At 38.6% G+C, this 25,110-nt stretch overlaps 1 protein-coding gene and 1 long non-coding RNA gene across 3 annotated transcripts; one reads left to right on the top strand and one right to left on the bottom strand.

Annotated features, from left to right (window-relative positions):
* Positions 1-53: 53 nt before the first annotated feature.
* Positions 54-18,206, bottom strand: LOC149819367 (uncharacterized). Of its 2 annotated transcripts, XM_089985010.1 has the most exons (11): positions 18,129-18,206; positions 12,238-12,362; positions 11,914-11,984; positions 11,764-11,813; positions 3,497-3,570; positions 3,356-3,418; positions 2,299-2,386; positions 1,744-1,806; positions 1,583-1,662; positions 1,434-1,505; positions 54-322 (listed from the first exon to the last, which is right to left on the bottom strand). In XM_089985010.1, the coding sequence occupies exons 2-11, from the start codon at positions 12,267-12,269 to the stop codon at positions 223-225; spliced, it is 693 nt and encodes a 230-aa protein (XP_089841136.1). In that variant the 5' UTR covers positions 12,270-12,362; positions 18,129-18,206; the 3' UTR covers positions 54-222. The 2 variants fall into 2 exon arrangements, with proteins under 2 accessions (XP_089841136.1, XP_089841137.1); XM_089985011.1 differs by lacking the exon at positions 18,129-18,206 and having other exon boundaries at positions 11,914-12,114; positions 12,238-12,356.
* Positions 18,207-23,409: 5,203 nt separating this feature from the next.
* LOC149819366 (uncharacterized) lies at positions 23,410-24,767 on the top strand. Its single transcript, XR_016427323.1, has 2 exons — positions 23,410-23,646; positions 24,389-24,767. It is a non-coding gene; the product is annotated as an uncharacterized LOC149819366 (long non-coding RNA).
* Positions 24,768-25,110: the final 343 nt, after the last annotated feature.

Below are 25,110 nucleotides of genomic sequence, written 5' to 3'. Positions count from 1 at the left end.
GAAAAAAAATCAGCGATACAATCCCACATCAGGAACAAACTAGTCAGAAGTGACCAAGCAAGTCTATTTATTTATACACATTAACCATTTAAGGTTTGATCCAACCTATTGTAAAGTATTTTGCTAAATTTTCACGTTCCACGTCAGACTACACCATTCACGAAGGCTGAAGCAACAACTATTTACACATATTTCTACAGATGTCAGTGCCTGTAGATGAGATCACATGTCCATGTTGTAGAACAGATCACCGTTATCATCGCCATCACCATCACACGCATTCAGCACCTCATCAGCTATCAAATCCTCCATATTCAACTTGCTGCCAACATTTTTGTAACGACTTCAGAAAAGGCGAAAGCATAATGGAATGTAAATACATATCTCTGAGGTAAAGCTGCAATAGATCATGTTGATCATGTCCGAAAAACGTTCATCCAATATCCATGGACAGCAATTGCAACAGACAGAATTTTGTGTAGGAGCCAACAAAAGAATTAATCCAAGTGGTGAAGACGCATGAACTCAAGGAGGCACAGGCGTAAGTAGACCAAGCTCGTCAGTTATGCCCCTCACCACGTAAGACAGGCTTACATCACTCACAGTGGAAGCCCAAAAATATGAGCCTTGAAAAGAACTGGAAATTTGGCTGGACTCACATACTTTTGAACACATATTTTCAGTTTGGGGAAAAGGTTATTACCCTGATTCACTCATCACCTTATAGGTTTTACTATTGGGTTATTTACAAAAACATACCTAGTTTTCTTAGATAATTCAGATTCACACCGCAAAAATGGTTATTGAAATGCATAGTTCATTTATTTCATTGTTAACCAAAAACATACTTGTGGTTAGTTTCCAAGGCTGACGGTTAACATTTTCATTTCAAATCTTTTATTTTACCCGTAACAATATACTAAAAAAATCAGCTTTTTACAGTTCCCACTTGTTTTCTTTATCAATATCCTTTTTTGCTTTTGTTTCGCACTTCTAAATACCAGCATGTTCTGCTCGTAAAGAGCTTGCAAGAATTAGTGAAATAAGCTAGAAAGCTGAATATGAATAATCAGCACTCGGTTTGCCTTGACTCGCATGTATTTTTTTGTAATCCTATTTCTTCCAACTCTAACCAATGTATTTTTCTACAAACAAGCCAGCTCGAACTCGGCGCATTTAACTCACTCATTATGAGTTCGAGCTCAGCTTGGCTTGCTACAAGAATGAATCAAGCTTGAACACTTCAAGCTCAGCCTGTTCAGCTCGTTTACCAGCCTACTAAATACCATGTTACCCCATCTTCTCCATGAGTCACCATCTTCCACAAAGAAGCTCAAAAGTTCATGGAAGATATGGAAGGCTATATGCCCATACGTGTATTCATTACAATATCAAATAGCTATTGTAAAGGGTTCAAAATGACATGAACAAACCTTAGGCAACAACAGCGAAAGCTAAGGATACGCTTCAACTTCTTGTTATAAAAGAAGAAATTGACAGACCATCTGCAATAAAACTGAACCAGTTAATAGTTCAAATGTCAAGGAGGAGCACAGGCATATACGACACTATGATATCTTACACGGCACCCCTTTGCAGGAAGGGATCTCCTTCAATATCTGGGCTGTAACTGTACACTTCACATTCGGCTAATTTGATGACCTGGAGCAGGAGACTTCTTATAGTTCAGCAATTAACACCAATGATAACTAAACGAAAAGTGAAACTTGATTTTGGCCTCACCTCATCAATGGCTCTTAGTGTGCACTCCAAAAGAGAACTACCTTCGTTGGACAAAACCCACTCCTTTTTGTTTCAAGCGCAGAAACATAAAATTCATTAAACAAAATAGGGAAGGGCATGCACTAAAGTTAATTACTGAAAAATAATACATCAGAAGCTGGTAACAAGAATCTGCAGCTAAGAACAGGGAAACAAAGAAAAGATGAGGCTGAAACTGGAAGCAAGCCATTAGCCAATAGTTTCATTTGCAAACTTGACACAGTGACCTTGTGGACTCGACAAACTGTTGAACAAACTTGACACATCCATACTTTGTAATAAAACATTACAAATGACAATACAACAACAACAACAACAACAACTACGCCTTCATCCCAAAACATTACAAATGACAATAGGAAAAAAATTTGGCATCAAGAGATTCAAGACCATATTATGATAAAAAACATGCTCCACGCCATGAAGAAAGACAACCAGCACCTTGTATATGCACAAGAGAGGTATTCCAGAGTATCCTGTTTCAAGGTTGGAAACAAATCAATAGATATTCATTACCTTTTCAGCCTCCAACATGTAGGTTTCAAACATTTGCTTGAAACAGTTCCAGCCTTCTTCTCTGAAAAAATGGTGAGTCTGCACTGCGCTGGTAGTATGGCCATGGATGTTTGAAAACTTATTAAGCAACATTATCAAAAGAAATATGTTCACAGTACATCAGCAGGAAAGAATGTGTAACACGATAACTTGTGAAGAAAGTATCAGCATCGTGGAAGAATGAACCAGAGTCACCCATATCGCCGATATATTGAAAATATTGATATTTTCAATATATCAGAAAATTATATTTCTCACGATAAATATTGCACATTTCAAAAGACCTTGCTTTCGAAAAATATGAAAAATGGAGGATTTTAAAAACAAAAAAAAATGCTATTAATTTCTATTAATAAAAACGGAATGATTTCAAAAAAATCTTAACTATTGGGTGAGATTTGAGAAAATCCCCAAACAAGTATCGTTTGGGACTGTTTCTGAAAATAGGGCATTTTGGGGATTGTACAAAACTTTAAAACGTGGGGTTTTAAAAAGTTTTAAACGGTAAAATAGGAAATACAAGTAAAACACTTTTTAAGGATTTTAAAAAGGGCATTTTGGGGATTGGTTATTAGTTGTTAGCGGCTAACTTAGTAGCTCATTTATCAATTTATCTTGTCTATTTTAAGGTCTTTCGTAGTTTTATTTCATTTTTCTATTTTCTGTATTTTTACTTATTTTTATTTAATTTTTTATATATTGCCGAGATATTCCCGAGATTTATCAACTTCTGAAAATCTCTTCGAGAAATACCCTCGACGAGAAATTACCTTTAACGATACAGGTGACTATGGAATGAACATTATAGGGAAATGGAGAGATTTGAACTCTCAGCCCCAACTGGAGCAACAGTTCTATCAACTGTCTGTCAAGCCATTGACACCATCCCCATTTTTCTGCAGAAAGAGGATAAAGTAGTGGGTTGCCATGCCGCCAACAAAGCTGACATTGGCATTACCCCTGAATCCTCAATGATGAACCAGAAAATGTAAGCCAAAGGAATAAAGGATGGTGATACCTGAAGTCATAATCTGGATATATATGATTGAGCGTAAGAACTAAGTAGATCAGCGTCTTCCGGCTGTTCAAAAATAACAGATATGAGAGTTCAATAAAAGTATACCATGTTGTATACCATGCCAAGAAGGTTATTCACAACCTTGTTCTGCTAGACAAAAGATTCGATGGAGAGGGAGGAGAAATTTCCAAAGATTGTGCAAGATAGTCAAGGATCTGCAGAATTAGAATGTCACATTCAATTATGCAGTTTAACTGAAAGTATTTCTAACAAATAGAAAAAAAAATCTCGCGCATGACAGAAGGCAAAGGGACCATACTAAATATTGACAGGTTGATAGAACACAGAAGTGAGTACTGCTTCCATCCTGGTTAATGCTTGACGCTAACAAAACAAATGAAATATCTAGAATTTTGGCCCACAGCCCCAAATCCAGAGCTTCACAGGATCCAAGGAACCTAGATTACTGAACCAAGTAAATAGGTCAAACAAAGACTATCACAGCCTTGGTACAGTTCCTATCCTGAAGATGACAACCATTATGTTGCCACTTTATAGCTAGTACTTTTGTAAATTTAAGCATATACTGACCATTTATATTGATTTTAAAATGGGAACGATGAGGAGATTGACCAACTAAAAATTAAATAAGTGCATTTCTAGAAATATAAAATGATAAAAATGGTTGAGTTGTAAATCACAGCAACATCCATCCTAAGGAAGTGCAACCTAGCAAACAACTTTCTTACATGGATCAGAATATCTGACAGACCAATGAGCTACTTCAATAGTAACTAAAGATCATAAAAGAACATATTGATAAATAAAAGAAGTTTGCTAGCTGAAGGGTCCTTATTTCACCAATTGTCGCAACGTCGCTTGTATATGACTTAACTAAAACTAAAGAATATAAAATGGCCGGATACTTTTCTGGTAATGGAATGTTATACTGCAAAGGAAGAGTTCATGGAGCAGCAGCCCTTGAGAGATTGTAATTTAAAATAAGTTGAGGATGATATATACTGGAAAGGGGGGGCTATGGGTATTTCAGTTTACATACACAGTGAACTATATATATATATATATATATATATATATATATATATATATATATATATAGAGAGAGAGAGAGAGAGAGAGAGAGAGAAATGGGCAAGTGCGAAATTGATACATGCTAAATGGGTTTTTTTGCCCTTCTGGCATTTTTTCGCAGTTCCGACCCCATAAACGTGTTGGGTATGGTCGATTTACAAGGAATCCACACCTAGATCATGTGTTTTAGATGAAAAAATGATATTTGAATCCTCAAAAATTTACAAAGATATTAGACCATTGATTTTTCGAACCTTATAAAACCCACCCATGTGTCAGAATTGAACACTTCAAGAGCTGATCCCTATAAAATCAAGTACATAGATCACATCTGTACGGTCGGAATTTAAAAAGAAAACTAAAAAACCCTGAAAAACTCATTTAGCATGTATCATTTCGCACCTACCCATTACTCTCTCTCTCTCTCTCTCTATATATATATATATATATATATATATATACACAAAATACAAATGTCATATACACAGTACATTTTACCCCCCCCCCCCCCGGTCAAACTTACGGTGTGATCACCGAAAGTTTGTCAAGAAGAAAATAGAAATGAGGTGACAGAAGCACATTGGTGAAGAAGTCACCTAGTTGATATTCGGAGGCAACATAAGGTAGAGTGATGGTGTGCCTTAGAAATTCTTCACACACATAGTGGCAGTTCATTTCGATATGCTCGGTTCTTTCATGGAATGTATGGTTCTCAGCTATTTATATTACACGCTTATTATCATAACACAGTCTGAAAGGTGTCTAAAGATGAACACTCATGTCTTCAAATAATCTTCGCAATCAAACGATCGCTCATGTAATCGTAGCCACGGCACGATACTCGACTTAAGTGGATGATAAAGATATTTTCTACTGCTTTTTGTATTTCCCAGACAACAGAAAACCACCTACAAAAACACAAAAAACAGTAATTGAGTGTCGATCATTCGGATCTCCTCCCCAATTTGAGTCTGAATAAGCAATCAATTTAAGAGAAGAAGATGAGGTTAACAAAAGACCTCGAGAGATAGAGGTTTGTAAATATCTAACAATTCTCATCACAACACTCATGTGAATTGTGGTGAAAGAATGTTGAAATTGGCTAGCAGTATGAACTACATGAGCAATATTAGGCCTAATAATAGTTAAAAAAATCAGGGCGTCAATCATTTGGCGATATGGTGTAGGATCACCCAGAGGTGTCTCATCATTAATCTTCATCTCAGCATTAATAACTTTAGGTGTGCCCACCTTTTTTTCATCAGTAATGTTTGACTTGTCGATAATATCATTAGAAAACTTGGTTTGAGAAAGAGAAACCATACCTGGACCCGATAAGAACTAGATGAACCAGACTCTGACCATACCCGGTAAAACAATATTTTTACATTGAAAATTTATGGGTCACATAATCAGAACTTGGGTCGGGCCCAGGTCTGGTATAAAATTTCACAAACTATACCCGAATCCATGTATTAATCTAACCTTCGAGTCCGGACCCAGGTATTAACCGAGTCTTCTTATTTATCATAATACCCGAACCTTATAGAGTTTGGTCTTGGTCGGGTCTAGGTAAACCCAACCCTTTGAGACTCCTAATTGATATTGTATGCACATATGCACCAAAGACTTATTCTTTATATACCACCCTTAAAGTGAATGCTCCAATAGATGCATGTGCAATGCACACGACAATACACTTTAGCAGCAACCAATGACCGCCATTTGTTTATTACATGAGAAAACAGTTGTGGGGTTGAAAGCCTACTGCTAGATAGTCCTACTCAGCTATATGTGGCCACATCAGATGATGTTAAGGGTGTCAACAACAGGTCGGGTTTTGGTGCAAAACTTCAAACTCAGGTGGAAACAAACTTGGACCAAATCTTCGAGAAGTATAAGAGAAACCATATCTAGACCCGATAAGAACTACATGAACCAAACCCGGACCATACCTAGTAAAATAATATTTTTTATTCTTTTTACATTGAAAATTTGCGGGTCTTAGTCAGAACTTGGGTCGAGCCCAGGTCTAATATAAAATTTCACAAACTATACCCGGGTCCATGTATTAATCGAACCTTCGAGTCCGAACCCAGGTCTTAATGAGGTCCTCCTATTTATCATCATACCTAGACCCTATAGGGTTTGGTTCGGGTCGAGTCTGAGTAAACCAGAAGCGTTGACACCCTTACCTGTTTGTCTTCACCAGTAATGATCATATTATCAACATAAAGGAGAAGTATAACATTCTCGGCATCAAATTTCTTAGTAAATATAGTAGTATCAGTATAACAATATTTAAAATCAAGCTTTAACATAACATAACTAAAGCAACCATACCAGGCTTTAGGTGCTTGTTTCAAACCATAAAGCGTATTTCTCAATCGAAGTACCTCATCAAAAGGGATTTCATATCCAGGAGGTGAATCCATATAAGCTTCTTCTTTTAAATCTTCATTTAAAAATGCATTTTTTACATCCATTTGGTATATATGTTAATAACCTTTAACAGCCGCAACAACAATAAGTGTCCTAATCAAAGTCATCCTGGCTACTGGGGCAAATGTCTCATCATAGACTATGTTGTATTCTTGTGCATACCCTTTAGCAACTAAAGGGGCCTCGATTCTTTCTAGAGTCTCATCACTCTTAGTTTTGACTTTATACGCCCATCTAGAACCTATAGTTTTCTTACCTTTAGTTAAATCAGTGACTTCCCAAGTGATAGATTTTGAGTGCTCCTAATTATTCATTCATAGTTTTCACCCATTCGAGATATTATTTTGCTTGCTTATGTGTGGTAGGTTCAAAATAGGACAAAATTCGAGCTAGACAAGCCCTATATTCAGGTGAAAAAGATTCATATGAAACAAATTTTTCAGGAGGTCTAGACGTCTTATCTGATCTTCTGACTCATTTAGTTTGTTGATTTTTAAGGTAGAGAAACTTTATAAAGCATTTGGTTGATTGTCATGGTCACGTCTTCTATATTTAATTATGATAGGTCTTTTAGTTTCAATGTTCTCACCATCCGGATTTGATTGAGGCTTTTTGTTTCTATCATTTTCATACTAAGAATCACCCTTTGAAGCAATAATTCAAGCAAAAAGGAATACTCGGAGTCTTTCTCAAGCACATTTGAAAAAAAACTATGTCACACGGACTCGGCTAAGGAGGCGCCGCACCCGAGTCGACACGCCCCGACATGGGTGCGGGTGCGGCTTCGGCCCGAACTCGGTCAACGAGTCGAGACCGAGTCTGTCCTTGTTTTGGACTCGATCAACGTTGACCAAGTCTATTTTTGTCAATTTTTTAGGACAAAAAATGTATAAAAATTAAAAAATATATTTTTTTTATATACTTATGTCTTTAGAGAGAAAGACTGTGCAGAGCACAGTCTTTACCCATACTGTGCTTCTGAGCACAGTCTTTACCGGACTGTGTAGATATATTTTTTTTAAATATATATATATATATATATATATATCCGTGTCCCCGTGTCCAAAAATTTTGAAATTCAGCCGCACTCGTGTCGCACCCGCACCCATGTGACATAGGAAAAAAAACATTTTCCAGAAAGTGAACATTCTTGGATATATACAGTTTGTTATTTTTTAAATCAAAACATCTAAACCCTTTTTGAGTTTCTCCATATCCAAAGAAAGCACACGCAATGGCTTTAAGAGAGAGTTTATCATTTTTGTCAGTGAGAACAAAGCACTTGCATAAAAAAGGTCTTAATCGAAGATAGTCGAGAGAAACTTTAAAAAGTTTTTCATAAGGAGAAATATTTTGAAACTTTGATGAGAAAAGTCGGTTGATGAGATATACGGCCGTCAAACATGCTTCAACCTAGAAATGTTTTGGAACATCTTTTGCAATTAAAAGAGTTCTAGTAGTTTCAATTATGTGCCTATGTTTTCTCGCAGTTAATATGTTTTGTTAAGGAGTGTAGGCACATAATCTTTGATGAATAATTTCATTATTTTCAAAATAAGTTTTGAAAACAATTGATATAAATTCTCCCCTAAAGTCGATAAAAATTTTGGTCTGAAATTGGCTTTTGAGAAGGTTATGATATTTTTTAAAGTTCTCAAAAACCTCATTTTTTGTGATCCATGAGTATCTTGTATAGTCATCAACAAATATTACATAATAAGAAAAATCACCTTAGATAAAATAGGAGAAGGTCCTCATACATCTGAATGCACTAATTCAAATGGTTTAGAAGAAAATGTGTTTTTTGGAAATGAGAGAGCCTTCGTTTTGCCAATAATACAATCCTCACAACAAATTTTTTCTTTACGAAATTTGCTTAATTGGGGTACATAAGATAATTTTAGCAAAGATGTCTCAATCTTTGACGCCTGGAACAAGTCTAACTTTTGGAATAGAGAATTTCAAAGTGTTTTCAAAATTTCTAATGCTTTTAATGCTAAGAGAGGATCCACTGAATTATTGTAACATTTAAAAAGTAAAGAAGAATATGAAGTCATGAAATGAGACTCCAAGATCCAAAAGTCACAAAACCTTACCGAAAGGCGATGATGTAGAGACAACACCACTGGATAGAAAAGATTTTTTTAAAAATGGATGAAGAGCCTCCATGATTTGAGACAACATGGTTCCAATAGATTTTGAATCTTCATTGGTTTCACTTCTTTCTTCATGAGACGCTCCCAAGGATGCCACATTTTTGTCTTTCTCTTCCTTTGAACTTGGGGCAAAATGGCCTAATATGGCCCGGTTCTCTACAATTGTGACAAGCCAATATAGTTTTTTTTTTGTCATCATATCTAGGCTTCTCATTGTATGGCTTTGAAAAATAGAGTGGTTTATAAACATTTGTATTGGCACCCGGTCTTGAGACGACCAACACATTATCCTTTGTCTCCTTAATTTCAGACATACTTGAGCCAAAACTTCATGCAAGGAAAGATGATTTTTCCTATGAATAATATTAACCCAAACTTGTTCAAATTTGGGTCTAAGTCCTCTAAAAAATTGAAACAATTGTTCCACATGCTTGTATTTCTTTCATTCTTGAGCATCATTTGGAGTCTCCCCTATAGACTCAATTTTATCCAATTAATCCCAAAGCCTTTTGAGGGTACTATAGTATTCCCTCACGGTCTTATCACTCTGTTTGCAATTGTGCACATTGTCTTTGAAATCTCATTTGTGTGTCATTGTTGGCTCTTTCGAATTCAAGAATATTGGAGCAAGGCTCCTCATGCATACTATCTATAAAAAAGGAAAGAACCTTGGCATGGACTACTTCTCACTCTTTATAGGCTTTTTTGTAATCAATCATAGTTTTTTCTTTTTCAATCCCTTTAAGGCTTTCTTCTTTGGATCCACCATCGGCTCCAACAAAATTTTTGTGAGAATTGGTTGTGGTTTTAATGCGGATCCATCAACAAAGTATCATAAATCTTTACCCATGAGGATTCTTTTCACCGTCGTGGCCCACATGTTGTAGTTTTTCCATCAAATTTGATCTGAACAACCGTTACAATTTCTTTATCGGCCATAATGAAAGAAAGAATAAAAATAAGAGTGAGAATAGAGAAGAGGAGAAGAACGCAAGAAAGAAGAGTTGAAGAAGAAGTTTGATGGCACACTTCCCGAAGTAACAAACCATCAAACCAATGCTCCACCAATCCCACGAATCTCCTCTTCAAGCTTTTACCTAAGAGCACAAAAGGCTCTGATGCCATGTAATGAAACAACAAGTGCACAAATACAATGCCACAAAGTGGCTACAAAGGTGCACACTACAAAAGTCTCTAATCGGCCAAATACAAGAAGCCATTAAGGGCCAACACACAAATTCTCGAAGGAGAGCAATAAACACAAAAAATAATAAGTCTTTATTTCAATATGCTTACCCTTGGAGCTGGTCCAACAGCTAGTTGGACAGCTCCCAACCATATGGTACAGCAGTCTGACATAAAAAGAAAGAAAAAAAAACAGAGAAAAAGGAAATTTACGGACTGACACCTGTTACAAACTGAAAAGACTGAAATACCCCTGATGGATATTTCAGTTTACATACACAGCGAACTATATATATAATGGGTAGGTGCTAAATGAGTTTTTCAGGGTTTTTTATTTTATTTTAAAATTCTGACCGTACAGATGTGATCTATGTACTTGATTTTATAGGAATCAGCTCTTGAAGTGTTCTTTTCAAACACATGGGTGGGTTTTTATAAGGTTCGAAAAATCAATGGTCCAAAATCTTTGTAATTTTTTTAGGCTCCAAATATCATTTTTTCATCGAAAATACATGATCCAGGTGTGGATTCCTCGTAAATCGACCATGCCCAACACATTTACGGGGTCGGAACTACAAAAAAGACACCGGAAGGGCAGAAAAAACCCATTTAGCATGTATCAATTTTGCACCTCTCTCTCTCTCTCTCTCTCTCTCTCTCTCTCTCTCTCTCTCTCTCTATATATATATATATATATATATATATATATATATATATATATATATATATATATATATATATATATATATATATATATATATATATATATATATATATATATACACACACACACACAAATGTCATACGATGTCATATACACAATACATTTTAACAGAAGGTTAAATGCTGTTATCCTTCGCTTCTTGAGTGTAGAACCATTTCACAGGACAACTGGGGGTTATGTCATGGGGCTCTTAACCCAACACAATCTGAAGAAAAAGGGTCATTTAGCCAGCATGTGCTGTTCATACAAGGCAGCAGAAGAGTCTGCAGTACATTTGGTTTGGCTGTCCATTCTTCAAAACTTTGCCGGAACTAGCATGGGGTGATGAAGTTTTAACAGGGAGAAGCATACAAGGTCAAACTGATGATCATTCCCCATGGGCTAAGCAGGCACAAAAGGATCTGTACTTGGACATGGTGGAGTGGGCTTGCACTATCACTTGCCTAAAAGAGATAAATGTGAATTTTCAAAATTTTGGAAGATGAAACTTTACTGTTCATTATAAATTTCAGAAAGGGGTACTGTTTGCACCATAGAAAAATGAGGGATTCAAATATTGGTTGGATAGGCTCTAAGAGAATTGAGCCTTTGAGGGCATTGGAGGATTTATGATTTGTAATATGCTTTTACACTTTTGCTAACGTTCTCTGTGTTTCACCCCTTTTTACGTTTTCTGTACTATTTTGGAGTAAGACCTCATTATCCTTATTATTCAGAATTAAGGAAAGCTTGATTTCCTCTCAAGAAATGAAGAAAAAAAGGAATGCCTTTCATTTCTAAAAAACAAAAAGAATACAAATAAGAAATACCTCTTGCTCCAAGCTTAACGACAGTTTCCTGTCCATTCCAGCATGTTTACCTGCACATTGAAAATAGAATTTGTTCAGATGCTTGCTAACTAAGTACGAATACACACTAGAAAAAGAATAGTTGAATACAGCCATTAGCATCAAACTCACATGAATAAGCTTCCATCTTTCCTTTCAGAACACAATCTCCAAGATTGGCATGGCTTAGAAAGCTGTTTATGCTGAATAAATGCATTATTTCATCATCATTATTGTAATCAGAACATGAGGAAGGGTATAGTCATGCGGTGCTTAGATTGAAAGCTTCAATAAACAACAGATACACCAAAGTCCGCTGAATTTAACTGAAACCTAGTTGTTTGGGAAACTCAGATAGAATTTTATGAATCAACAAATGACACTCAAAATCTTACTGACAATCCCCACACACAACTCTACTCTGATTGTAATCAAATCAAAGAGTTTGTAGAATACCTGTCCAAAGGGGTGTACTCCAAAAACTTCATGTTGAAAACTCTCAAAATGCATAGACAAATGTGTTGGCTCACAAATTCCCTGGTTAGCCAGTGGCTCAAAATTCAAGACTTTCTGCTACAACACTGTCACAATAAAAAGGATGCATAAGGTAATATGCTACTATGAATAAGCATAGAATAATTGAACTCATGAACTTAGTTGTCAAAAGCGGCGCCTAGGCGGGCTAGGCACGGGGCCACCGCCTAGGCTTATGGGTCTAGGCAGTACGGCCTTATTTTCCCGCCTAGGCTTTAGGGACATGGTTGCCATTATTTTATCTTTTTTTGCATCTTTTCTTTCTTTTTCTGTTTTTTTTCTTGCTAATGACCAGTATATGAATTACTTGTTACAAAAAGGACGTATAGAAGGATGGGAGAGGGGTGTGAGTGAAGGTGGACACGGGACTGAAGAATACAAAAGGTTAATTCAAATTCAATTCCACCCTCCATTATGCTATCTCTCAGGCAATATTTGTCCAGATTCAATTGGCATGGGGTTGGTTTTATGAGAAGACATGACTGAAGTGGACCCATGCATGTTTCATTAAAATACAGGGTCAACGAGAAAGATCTGGAAACACGACTAAGAGTGTGACCACTTGACCGATCAAGAACCCAATTAGACTGAGAAATTTTCTTCAATCTATTCCTTATATAAAAAAATAGCGCCATTATTTGGTGGGATTCAGACACAGCCTTGTTACATAGATGGACCCACCCATGCAGGTCATGTGGGATGGAAGGATCGTCTGCATAGGGTACATGAAATAGCAAGTATTCCATCTGTGATTCCAGGCCCAATCTTCTTCAACCACACTTACTTGGACACGGAAAAGGTCATGAAGGTCCAGCGCTGACCAAGACCCAGACCTACAAAAACCCGCCTGACCCTAGGGCATGAGGGAAAGAACCCCAGACCACCGCCGGCCATGGCGGTGGACCAGGGCTCCCTCCTGCCGACGGGAAGGAGTCCGGACAGCCGGACCCGGCCAACGTGAAGTTGCCGATCAGGTTCTGGCAAACGTCAGTCCCCCGTCCGGTCGGCAGTGACGTTGTGTGAACCACAAAAGGGGTCGAATGGGGAAGGGTTCCGCTGGCCCAAACTGACAGTCTGGAGGCCTGGCCAGCGATGGCTAGGCTCGATCCGATAGGTGGAGGCAGGGGGATGACGTTCCTGGGGCCTGTTCAGGCTCCCACGTGCTGGCTGTGATGGGATTGATCCGATGAACCTCCATGGCCAAGAACCAATTTTTCGGTGATCGTGTCTCCTCCGGTCGATCGTAGCTCTGATGATAACACTGTCGAAACCACCACAGCACTGCTTTCAACCGTGTTTGGGACAATATCGTGTGAGGACATGTTAGTTTGGGTCGATGAATCCCCAAGAGACCCGATCGGTCACTCAGCTACATCGTTGACTCCATCCACAACTGCAGTCGCTTGCGTAGAGGGTTGTTTTTATTGAAACATGATCTGAGCCACTCATCTGTCGCTCCAGACGCTCAAATTGTTTCCTAAACATCTCCAGCAACGTTTCAAAATTTTGATCAATCACGTCGAATCGTTGAGTCAACCCATCGATTTTCTGATCAATAATCGAACTCTTCTCAAATCTTTCTTGTAGCTCCTACGCATTTTAATCGAGGCGATCAACACGTGCATTTACAGATTCTACGAGTTCATTCCCCGAAACATGTGCCATCATGATTTCTGACTAGACGATCGCAGACTCTAATAACAAACTGATGCAAATCGATTGCCTAGCTATTAATCAATCAAGCTAATTACAAAGCCCTCAAAATAACGTATTTATACTTGAAAAAGACAACCCTAGCCCTATGTCGAATCTTGAATAAATCTAAAAATTCAAACACGACCCAAACATAAATAAACCTAAAGTGAATCCAAATGGATTATAAAACTAGTAGTCTTCCAACTTCTTTTTGGATCGATCCAGATCCAGCTCTGCCCCTAACCAAAATGATTTAAGGTCCGACTTGGATCCGGTCCAAAGATTCGTCTGGATCCAATAAGGTCTGGGTCTCATTAAATGGATTGGGGCTAAAATAAGGGTTGGGAAACCAACCCCAAAGAGTTGGAATCACATTGAACTAAACTAGTTTTGAATCAATCCATTTTGGGATTGAAACGAATCCAAACTCATTAAAGAAAGGGTATGGTTCCTTAAACCGATACAGTTGAAAACTGGATCTGCCAGGAACCAGGATCTAAACTCGACCTTAAACCCCTCAAACTCGATCCATAACCCATCCCAATCAAATTTGGGTCCAACAAATCATGTGAATCAATCGTGATCCAACCAGATCTTAACCAAACTCATAAACCGATCCAAAATCCTGACCTGAACATAAACCAAACTCAAAATCAAATCAACCCGAACCTAAACCGCCCCCAACCCAACCTAGTACAACCCCATCCTCAATTAAATCTCATAACCAAACTACCCCATCATGACCCAAACCTATATTTTGAACCTACGAGAACTCAAGGTCCGCTTGGTCATCAAGACCTGCAACCCCCACAATATGGAGTTCAATAGGGGCAACATGTTATTAAACAAGCAGCAGATCAGTTTGGAGAGCTCAACGACAAGGACGGCATTTTGCTCGTGCATCCTACAGGATATATTGACCATCATCCAGAGGCTAGAGACGAGTGACTTGGTCAGGATATGGACCCCTCACATATGGGTCCAAATCCTTAAGGTCCCCCTGGAGCGAGAATACCACTATGGAGTGAAGGTGAAATTTTTAGAGTTTTGAGGTCGCTTGGATCCAGATGAGTTCTTTTCCTGGAAGTACGCAGCATAACGCTTTTTTATGTGGCACCATATCCTCGAGCATCACAAGGTAATTTTAGTATCTATGAAGTTGTGTGGATTAGCGCAAGCATGGTGGGAACAGATGGAACAAACTCGGGCCAATCAAGGCTTGCCTTCGGTTCAAGCATGAGAAGAGTTGTACAGATCCATGCAGAAAAAGTTTGTTCCTCCAAACCATGTGCAACCAGTTCATAAGAGTATATCACACTTTGTCAAGGATCTAGATCTATAAAGAAATATATTAAAGAATTTCACCGCTTGATTTATAAAAGTCAGTTAACTGAGTTAGAGGGACAAATGGTGGCAAGCTAAGTCACAGGGATTCGGCAAGAAGGGTGTCGCACCCGCATCGACGCAACGCGGGTGTAGCACCCGATGCGATCAAACCGACCTTGGATGCCATCAACACACTCAGGGTCTTAGAAGTCCAATTCTGGACTTTAAAAAAAAAGCCCAATAAAATGGGGCTAGGAGGGGGATTAGGGCAAAAAAATCCCCCCCTCCCGACCCCGACGCCTCCTCTTCTCCTCTGAGCCATCTTCGGTGAGGCGACTCCAGGTATGTCTCCTTCAATCTCTCTCCCCCCGTCTCTCTCGCTCTTCTCGGCTAAACGCCCGCCCCGCCTCTCTCTGTGTACCTCTCTCTCTCCCCTGTGTGTATTTCTCTCTCCCCTGTGCACCATTGACGAAGTATGAAATGGAAAAGGATGGAAAGAGGCTAGAAAGAGAAAAGAAGGAAAAAAGGGGAGAACTTTGTATCTTTGAAAGTTAGTGGGGTTTAGCATCCCTTACTGGTAAAAGAATATAAAGGATGAAAAAGAAAAGATCAAATACTTTCTGTTGTAGCTTTCAGTTGCTTCCAAGCGTCACTTACTAATCCATGTTTGTTTTTTGGGTACAAATAAAATTCCATGACTGTAGTGAGTTAACTGAGGTTCTACCTGCTCATGAGTTGGCACAATATAGTGCATGACACAGTGATATTTAAGGCAATATAGTGAGACTAGAAACTGTGATTAGATAGTGCTGCATGCATTAACTGAAAATGGTAACTAGGATAGTGTGATATTTTGCAAATTACATACAACTGCATTTATGTTTTCCTTTCAATCATGCTATGATCCAACATTTAAATCCTGAAAAATCTATCATTGCCATTTTTATAGAAAAATGAAAATTGGTTTTGATGATATTATGATAATTGTTTTTTATTTCATTAGTGTTACTATTAACTGTTAAAAATTATATATATATATATATATATATATATATATTTATTTATTTTTATTTATTTATTTATTTAATTATATATATACCCTCCCACACACCCCGCACCCAAGTTTTTTTAAAGTGCCGCACCCGCACCTATGTGACATAGGTGGCAAGATATATTGTTGGGCTCAAATCTTATATTTTTGAGAAATTTAATTGTGTTACAATTCTTAATGTAAATCAAGAATATTAGTACACTCTTAATGTGGAGCAAACACAAAATGAGTGTGTTGAAGCTTGACGTGGCACATCAAACCTTTCCCCTCGGTATAAGGAAGCTCCTCCAACCTGAGGAGTGAGTTCCTACGATGAGAAATCCCCCCTAAGTTGAGGGATCAAGTCCTACATACAACACTCGGTCTAGAGCATGAGCAACCGAGAATGAACAGCGTTGCTTCAAGTGTGATGGTGTTGGGCATATCGCTTCCCAGTGCCCTACCCTGAACAAGCATGTCCATCTCGCAAAGCAAGAAGAGAGTGAAGACTCAGATGATGAAAGTGATGACCCTGATGACGGAGAGGATGTTGTCAACTTGATGCTTGGTTGTCTTGACCCATATCCCCATTGCTCATTGGAGCTGAACCCTTCCCAACCCGAGGGGCAACCCGAGGAGTTGTTGTTATTGATAAATCGTAAATCTTCGTGAATCGAGCAACGGATTTGCATCACCAAGTCTGATTAGTCATGATCTCTAGGAATAGAGGGGAACTTGTTCATCACTTTACAGAAATAAGGTCAAACCAAACAAGTAAGAAGAAAAATATAGGTGGGGTCATATTTAAAGTATACACAACAAGGAAATTGTCAATATGCTTCTGAACAACCGCTAGGATGTTAACGCCTTCCAAATATAGCAACTATTATTCAACAACCTAAAGAGTAATATTGTACAGCTCAGCCACATAGCCGCTTTCCTTTCCATTTTTTCATGAATGAAATTACCATTGTACCCTCAATACAAAACACGAAAAAATATTTGGGTATTTCAAGGGAAAAAATCCCAACCCTTGAGGTCCTCCCTGCCCACTGGGCAGTACACCCAGCTTCCACCTTGCGGCAAGGGATGCCACCCATGGGTTTCGAACCCCTGACTTCCCCTCAACTTGGTGATATTCACAAGTTGCCCACACCAGATGAGCGGAGCCCTTATGGACAGAAGACGAAAAACTTCAACAGGAAAGAGAAAAAGAAAGTCCATACAATTCCTCCAAACGTCAAATAATTCAAAATTACAACAGACAGACTAAGCATATTCTATATCCAACTATTTCAAACTTTGGCTGAACCAGAAGAAAAAAAAGTAGAAAAACATAATGCTATAGATATTTCCCAAACGATCAAAGGCATTATCCCGCCTAATTCAAAACCACCACAGGGAGACAAATTCTACTTGTCATGCAAACACTCCAAATTTCCGTAAATCACAACTCTTCTAAGTGGCGCATATGTGCCAAGAAAACTACAAAAAGAGTAACACAAACACAAATATCGTTACATATAAAAAAAGAAAAAGAAAAAGAAAAAGAAAATCAACCCTAACGCCATCTCTCCAAAAGGGAAAAAAATTCAGGCGCTCTTCACAACAGCAAACAAAACCAAACCCTAACCCCAATTTCCGGATTCCACACGAACCCCCAAGGACAACCAAGTGCTCGAACAAAAAATACTCGATATCTACATAGAATTGCGACGACGGAAACCTAACCACAATAAAAAAAACCTCAAAGAAAGAGAACCTGATCGCCGTTGGGAAGAAGGCAAATGGAGAAGACGCAGAGGAAGAAGCCCTTCACGTGAGCCCACAACCAAAGCGGGTCGAACGAGGGGTCATATTTATAGAGGGACGGGAGCGCGTCCCCCTTCCACGCTTCGGCTTCCCTCCTCCTCGCCTGTGGGGCCCACGATGGCTCGCGTCCGACGGCGACCCACCAACCCCTCATGTCCATTTCAGACAAAGGATCGGGTCGGGATGCTTGGGTATATGCCGACGGCCGACGGGTATCTGGATCCTTCATCGGGTGGACACGGACGCGGCCGTTTTTAGGGTCGGTTATATAAACGGGTGGGAGTCGGTTCGGTTCGGATTATGGCATTGTGGTAACCAACATGACGATGGGTCTGACCACACTTCTTAATTCAAAAAAAAAAAACTATTTCTAACGGAGGCTTTGCTATGAGAGGGTGGTCAAAGACTCAAACCCCTTGCATTGAAGGGACAAGCTCTTGCCCCAGCCAAAGCTGGTCGACTCTTAGGATATGTTTGATGATTCGTTCCGTGCATTGCATGAAACGAAAAAGATGTTGAGAACAACATTTTTAACAAACATTGGATGCGGTTGATGACATTTCGTGCATCCGCTGCATTTATTAATGTATGTTATTTTTGATCCACCTCCTTCCTGTTACAAAAAGAACAGAAACAAAAGGAACGAAGTTAAAAAAAAAATTATCTCAATCGGTCGATAACCGATCGGGTTTACCCAGCGTCCCGACTGGTCGGAGCCACTTCAATAGGCCACCCACACGAAGAAGCAACACAAAACTTTGCCTCCAAAATCTTGGTGATTTTGAAACCCTATAAATCTTTTCTGAGGAAAACCCTAGTGGTTTTGATCTGATCTCCGGCATATCAACGCTGTTACTCGCCAAATTCTTCCTTTCGAAGGTTGAATTGGCGACTTATGCTTATTGTCGTAGCTCTCTACGTCTTGATAAACCCTAGCTCAAAGGAGGAGGAGGAGGAGGAGGAGAAGGAGATGGCGCGACACGAGCCAAAATTTGAGGACGTGGAGGAGGGCGAGATCTCCGACAATGCAGAGGCCACCAAGGAGGCGAGGATCGATCGCGTCTAGGAGTCGAGGGAGAGAGGTGGCTCTAGTGTTTGGGGAGAGGGTTACGGCTGATGGAAGCCGGAGTTCTTGAAATACTCAACAGATCTTTACAACTTCGCTTGGGCGTAGGCCGTGCAGGTGAAGCCAAAGGAGGGGGACATTGTCTTGATTTTGCAAAGGTCCCCCCTTAGCTTCCTGGTCTCCCCTTCCTCTCGATTGTTTTGGTCGAAGACGCCACTGCTGAGATCTGCATAACTGTCCAAGCTGTTTGCATATCATCATCAAACAACCGAAATTTGGAACATAACATTTGAGTACGGTTCAAACAAACATTGGACTTGAAACAGTTGTTACTGAATGAACATCACCGATGTTTTGATCCATCTTTTTTGTTCATTTTGTCCAACCCTGAACAAGCCATCAAACATACCCTTAAGAGTCTTGGGTGTACAAAGGATTACACCATCAGAAAAGCAACTGTACGTACAATCTTCGCCAGTGCTATTAGGTATCTGATCTTGATGATGGTTTCCTCGTCTTTCAATGAAAAAATAAATTTAGCTAATATTTATGTTTTTATCTGCTGAATAATCTCCTTTTATTAAAAAAAAAAGTGTCAAAATCTGTCTATATGATGTATATGGGCAACGGGGCACCTGGTTTTTAATTCAGATTATGCCATTCCGAAAGTTTCCTTCCATCGGGAAGACCGTTGAAGGGTCATCGGATTTTGCAGTGGGTTGAGGAACACCTGAACGTGTATGTTGGAATGCAAAAAGTTATAATGCAGGCAGTCTAGATTCAAATCTCATGGGCGTCATCCCTTGGCAAGCTGAAGCATGGTGACTATTCAAGGGCAAGAGGCAGACTCAGAGTTTTACGCTGCGAGGACAATGATCGTAAGTATGGTAGGCAGAGCCAGCGCGGCTGGGTATATGATCTTGAGGTCGGTTTCTCCATGTAAATATATAAAAAAAAAATGGTTGCATTTTGAAGGACGTGGTTGTTTCCTTTGCAATTGCTGTTGTTTTTGGATTGGTAATACTTTTGTGAAAAAAATATGAGGACAAAGTTTGATTAATTGAAAGAACCAAACAATCATGTAAGGGAATAGCGATTAAAAAACAAAAACTCAAAACTCATCTTTCAAGGAATGATGAGGTGCACTTCCATAACTTATATGTGTTTTCCAGATCTAGTGCACTAATTTCTGTAGTGGCGACTGCAATTGCCACGATGATTTCAAGAAATCTTTCAAAAAAATAAGAACACATAAAAAGCAGAAAACCCTTAAAAATTAAATAACATTTTCAAATGCCATTTATTTTTGAGAAATTCATATAAAATGACAAAACTCATTAGTAGTTCAAAAAGCCATGAAATTATATAGAACATTTTAAAAAGATCTAAAATATTGAAAATTTTAGAAATTCTAGTTATATAAAAACTAAATTTTTTTGGAACATTCCTTAACAACTCATATTACTGTATTTTTTCTAAGTATTTTTTTTGAATTTTCATGTGAATTTATGGAATTCTTTAAGATTTCTTCTTGAGTAGTGCCAATAAAATTGCCATTATAGAGGATATAGTGGCAGTGAGGAGTGACTTAATTTGTGGCAATTGCAATTGTCACTCTAGCTTAAAGAAATTCTTGAAAATTCACAGAAAATCGGAAAAATCTGTAAAAAACAAAATCATTAAAATTTGTAGAAAATTTACAAAAAAGCTCAACACTTGTTATTTTTCAAAGTTTTTTTTTGTGAAATTTTTAACATTTTTAGGATTCTTTGTGAATAGTGGCAATTGCAATTACCACTATAGAGTCCATAGTGACAACGCTGAGTGCCACTAATTTCTATGAACTTTTTAGACTTTTTTGCGCATTTCTGAATTTCATTAGTAATTCTTTATGATTAGTGGCAATTATAACTGCCACTATAGATAGATATATAGTTCCACTGAATACCAGTGGTATGATCTCCTGGTTCAGAACTGCAATTGATTTTCTCAAATACTACAGGTATTTATTTGAAAATTGTAAAATAGGTTGGATTACACGCAACTCCAACCCTGATCCGACGATATTCGATAGGTCAAATTTCGAACATGAACCATCAAGAACTGGTATATGTGTCCTGTGTCCTGGTCCTGATATATAAATTGATCAGTATCCAAATGTGTGGTAAATCCAGGTTCAAGCTTAATATGGGACTCGAACTTAGGGCTGCAAACGGACAGGATATGGTTGGATATCTGATCCGAATCTGACATTTTTTGGATATGGAGCTTTTAAGTAAAATCTGAATGTGGATTCAAATCTGTCCTATAGGATCACTTTAAAATTTGGATCAGATTCAGATCAACCTGAATGCATTTGTTTTGTTCTATTTTTTCTGAATTCAGTATTCGGATTTGGATTCAATCTTACTTTCTAGAATCTGATTCTCATCTACTGTTTTCATTTCTGATCTGGATCTGACAAGATCCAGCCTGAATCTGAGCGGTTTGCACCCTACTTGAACCCATTCACAGTCAGACCTAGTTGGGTCCTATGTCACAACGACACAAATGTGCATGTAGACTTGATGCATATACGAGACATGAACAGACAAAGTTTTTGGAGACTAGGCTATGATTTCTGGTTTATTTGTTTTTTAATTGATCAATGTTATTTGATATTATAATATAAATTGTATTTATTGTTTAATGGCCACATGAAGTAGTAGGGATGGCAATTGACCGGGGCGGGGGCGGGGGTCCGCCCTGTCTCAAAATCCTATCCTCCATCTCCGCCTCCATCCTTGCACTGGTTTTGATTTTAACCTCCATCCCCGCCTCCATCTCCGTTTCATGTCCTCCATCCCTGGTTCAAACAGGGTGAGACGGGGCAGGGCCCCATTTTCCCTTGATCCACTGTCATATCTAAAGAAGGATCGGGGACCAGGTAGGGCAGGGGAAAGGGTAAGTCCATCCCCACCTCCGTTCCCACACAGGTTTTGATTTCTACCTGTTCACTGCCGTCCCTATATATATATATAATTTATTTATTTATTTATTTAATGTTTTTTTCATGAAACTAACCTTACACGTGTGATCTACCCACTACTGCTTAGTGGGAAATGACTTTTGAATCATCCAACTACAGGACTTAGGCAAGTTTTTATAAAGCTTAAAAAATTACAGAGTTACAATGTGTGACACTTTCTCATGACATAAATTCTTTTTTTTTCATAGAAAATACATTAATTCAAAAGCTGTTCCCCACTATTTTGCACGTTGAATCCATTTATCCTATCCATTGGATCAATACAACTTGCACCATAAAAATTCAGAGGTGTATGTGCTTACAAACGATTATAATAATGCATTACCCTTAAATATTTATATATATAGTATAATGTGTTGCACGTGTACAATCGTCTCACTAAGACACGACACTAGGGCTGATTAATGTGTCCTTATGACGTTGTCAGTATCATAATCGGACCTGTATCGTTTGGCCAACCATTCAAGTGTATCCAGATACCGATACTCAAGTGTATCGTTTTGATAGGTCAACAAATAATTAAAAAATCTTTTTGTAACCCGTGTTAAAACCATTAAAATAAAATTAAAAAATATTTTTGTAACCCGTGTTAAAACCATTAAAATAAAATTAAAAAATTTAATTTAAGCTATTTTTACATTTATTAAAATATAACCGATTCAGGTCAGTATCATATCGATTTTCTGACAATACGATACGTATTGGCTGGCACGGATACTGATAACACTGGTCAAAACCACATCCGAATTCTCCTATGAGTGGATGCGGACCAACTTGAAGAACAAGATATTCCCGAGTGTTGCGACATTGGCCTCCAAAAATTGTATATATCCCGATATAGGAAACAGCAGGCATTGGCTCTAAACGGTTCAGATCCGGATCGGATGTGGCCAAATACTATCTAATTGGACGTTGGCTTAACGGATTCGAATTTGGATACTGAAAAGATCTAACCAGATATTTGTGGGTTTCAGTAGCAAAAAAAATCAAAGACTTGTCAAATGGAATTAAACGGAATCGAATTGGGTCGGATATCGGATAAAATCTGATTCATTAATCTCTAAAGCCACTCTTCCCGGAAAGCCCTATAAAAGGGCTTGGGAAACCCTAGCAGTCGGCACTTGATCTTATCCGAGCAGCTGCCCTGTCTTTAGGGTTTCGCCTGACCGGCAGGGTTGGGGGCAGCCGGGTGTTGCCCTCGTCACTCTAGATGGCGGGTCTGGTAGCGCCATTGCCTCTTATCCTTGCACGTGGGTGTGCCCTAAGTGGTGGGGGCGTGCGTGCGATGAAGACTGCCCGCGGCTTGAGCCCTTACCACTCTGGGCGATGATGCCCACGCGGGCTTCCCCCCAATCCATCATTCATTTTCTTTAGGTTTGCATTGTTTTCCATGTTTCAGATTTCTACTGTAATTTTTTTTTGCTTTACATTTGTTTTTCAATTATTTTTCTGAAGCCATATGTTTTGCTTCCCATGATTCTTGCTTTGGGTTGAGAAGGGTTTTTCAAGCATTGGATTTTTAAGGGTAGTGGTTGTTTTGTGTTGTTTGTTGTTTCTAATTTGGTGAGGTTTAGCTTTTTGTTGTTGTGCTTGGTATTAAACAAGAAATGTTTTTTCCTCGTCTATTTGGGGTGCGTTTCAATACTTTTGTTGGGATTGAAGGACTTTGAGTTTCGGTCTGATTTGGGTGGGGTTTATAAGACCTGGTGGTTTTGGTGTTTATGGGATTGGCTAGAAATCAAGATTCCATGTTTGTGTCAATCTGACTGTTGTTTTAACATGTGAGCTGGTTAGGATTCCAATCCCGGGATGTTGAGTCCTGTTAATGGGATTTTTTTTCGTTTTCAATTTTTTTAATCAAATCATTTTGGGATGTGGGATTTGCTAGTGATGCATTGCTTCATATCCAACTGACTAACTTAATCTCACACATCACCGAGAGAGAGAGAGAAGGGATGGGACCTGCCAATGCTTCTATCAGAGCTTGCTTTGGTGTTTTCGGCTTATTGTTATGAGACCCGTGGGCGTGAATCAAATCATTTTGGGATGTGGGATTTGTTATTGATGCATTGCTTTTCATATCCAACTGACTAACTTAATCTCACACATCACAAAGAGAGAGAGAGAGAGAGAGTTTTTGCAGGGTGATTATGCCTAAGGAGGAGGGATGGGACCTGCCAACGCTTCTATCAGAGTTTTCTTTAGTGTTTTCGGCTTATTGTTACGAGACCTGTGGGCGTAGACATGTGAAGCACTTGCAAGAAGCTTAAATTGTTTGTGCTCCTGGCCACGGATATGTGCTGCAGGTAGTGGGATTGCTGCATCGTTTATATGTATGATTTTTTCATATGGCATCATCTTCGAACTATGAGTTTCAAGGAAATCTGATCCATCCTTTGTTTGCTTATTTTCCCGATTTTATGGGATAACTGTAATTAACCAGAAGGCATGTTGAATGTTAAGGGAAGAATACAACCTGTGTGCCTTATTTTACAGTGCTTTTCTTATGAGATTCGGTCGACTCTCGTGCAACTTGGAGAACGAATCTCATTGTCACGGTTAACAGAAGAAAAAGAGCAGTCTTGTCTGGTTGCTTCTCATGTGAGATGGAATCACGAGTTGCGGTTACGTGTGATTTCAAATCACAAATTCCTCGTGAATTGAAATCACGAGATTCACTCCAACTGCGATTTCAAATCACATTCTGTTATTTTCATTTTCTCATGTTTGGTTAGTTGTGCAAATGAGATCCATTCTCGTTTAGAGGAGACTTTGAATCTCATGAGAGGTTACCAAACGTGCAAGAGTTTTCTTATTCGTGTGAGAATCAGAATAGTG

This window comes from Nuphar pumila, chromosome 13 (assembly GCF_984573655.1).
Source record: "Nuphar pumila chromosome 13, dmNupPumi1.hap1.1, whole genome shotgun sequence".
NCBI classification, from domain to species: Eukaryota; Viridiplantae; Streptophyta; class Magnoliopsida; order Nymphaeales; family Nymphaeaceae; genus Nuphar; species Nuphar pumila.
The sequence above is the reverse complement of the archived record's forward strand: the minus strand, read 5'-3'. Positions and strand labels throughout refer to the sequence as shown.

Coding starts and splice junctions, on each gene's coding strand:
- LOC149819367 (XM_089985010.1), bottom strand. CDS start 12,269: ATGAAGTTTTTGGAGTACACCCCTTTGGACAG. Junction 2,387..3,355: donor TATCCAGATTATGACTTCAG/GTATCACCATCC, acceptor CCATACTACCAG/CGCAGTGCAGACTCACCATT. Junction 1,807..2,298: donor ACATGTTGGAGGCTGAAAAG/GTAATGAATATC, acceptor TGAAACAAAAAG/GAGTGGGTTTTGTCCAACGA.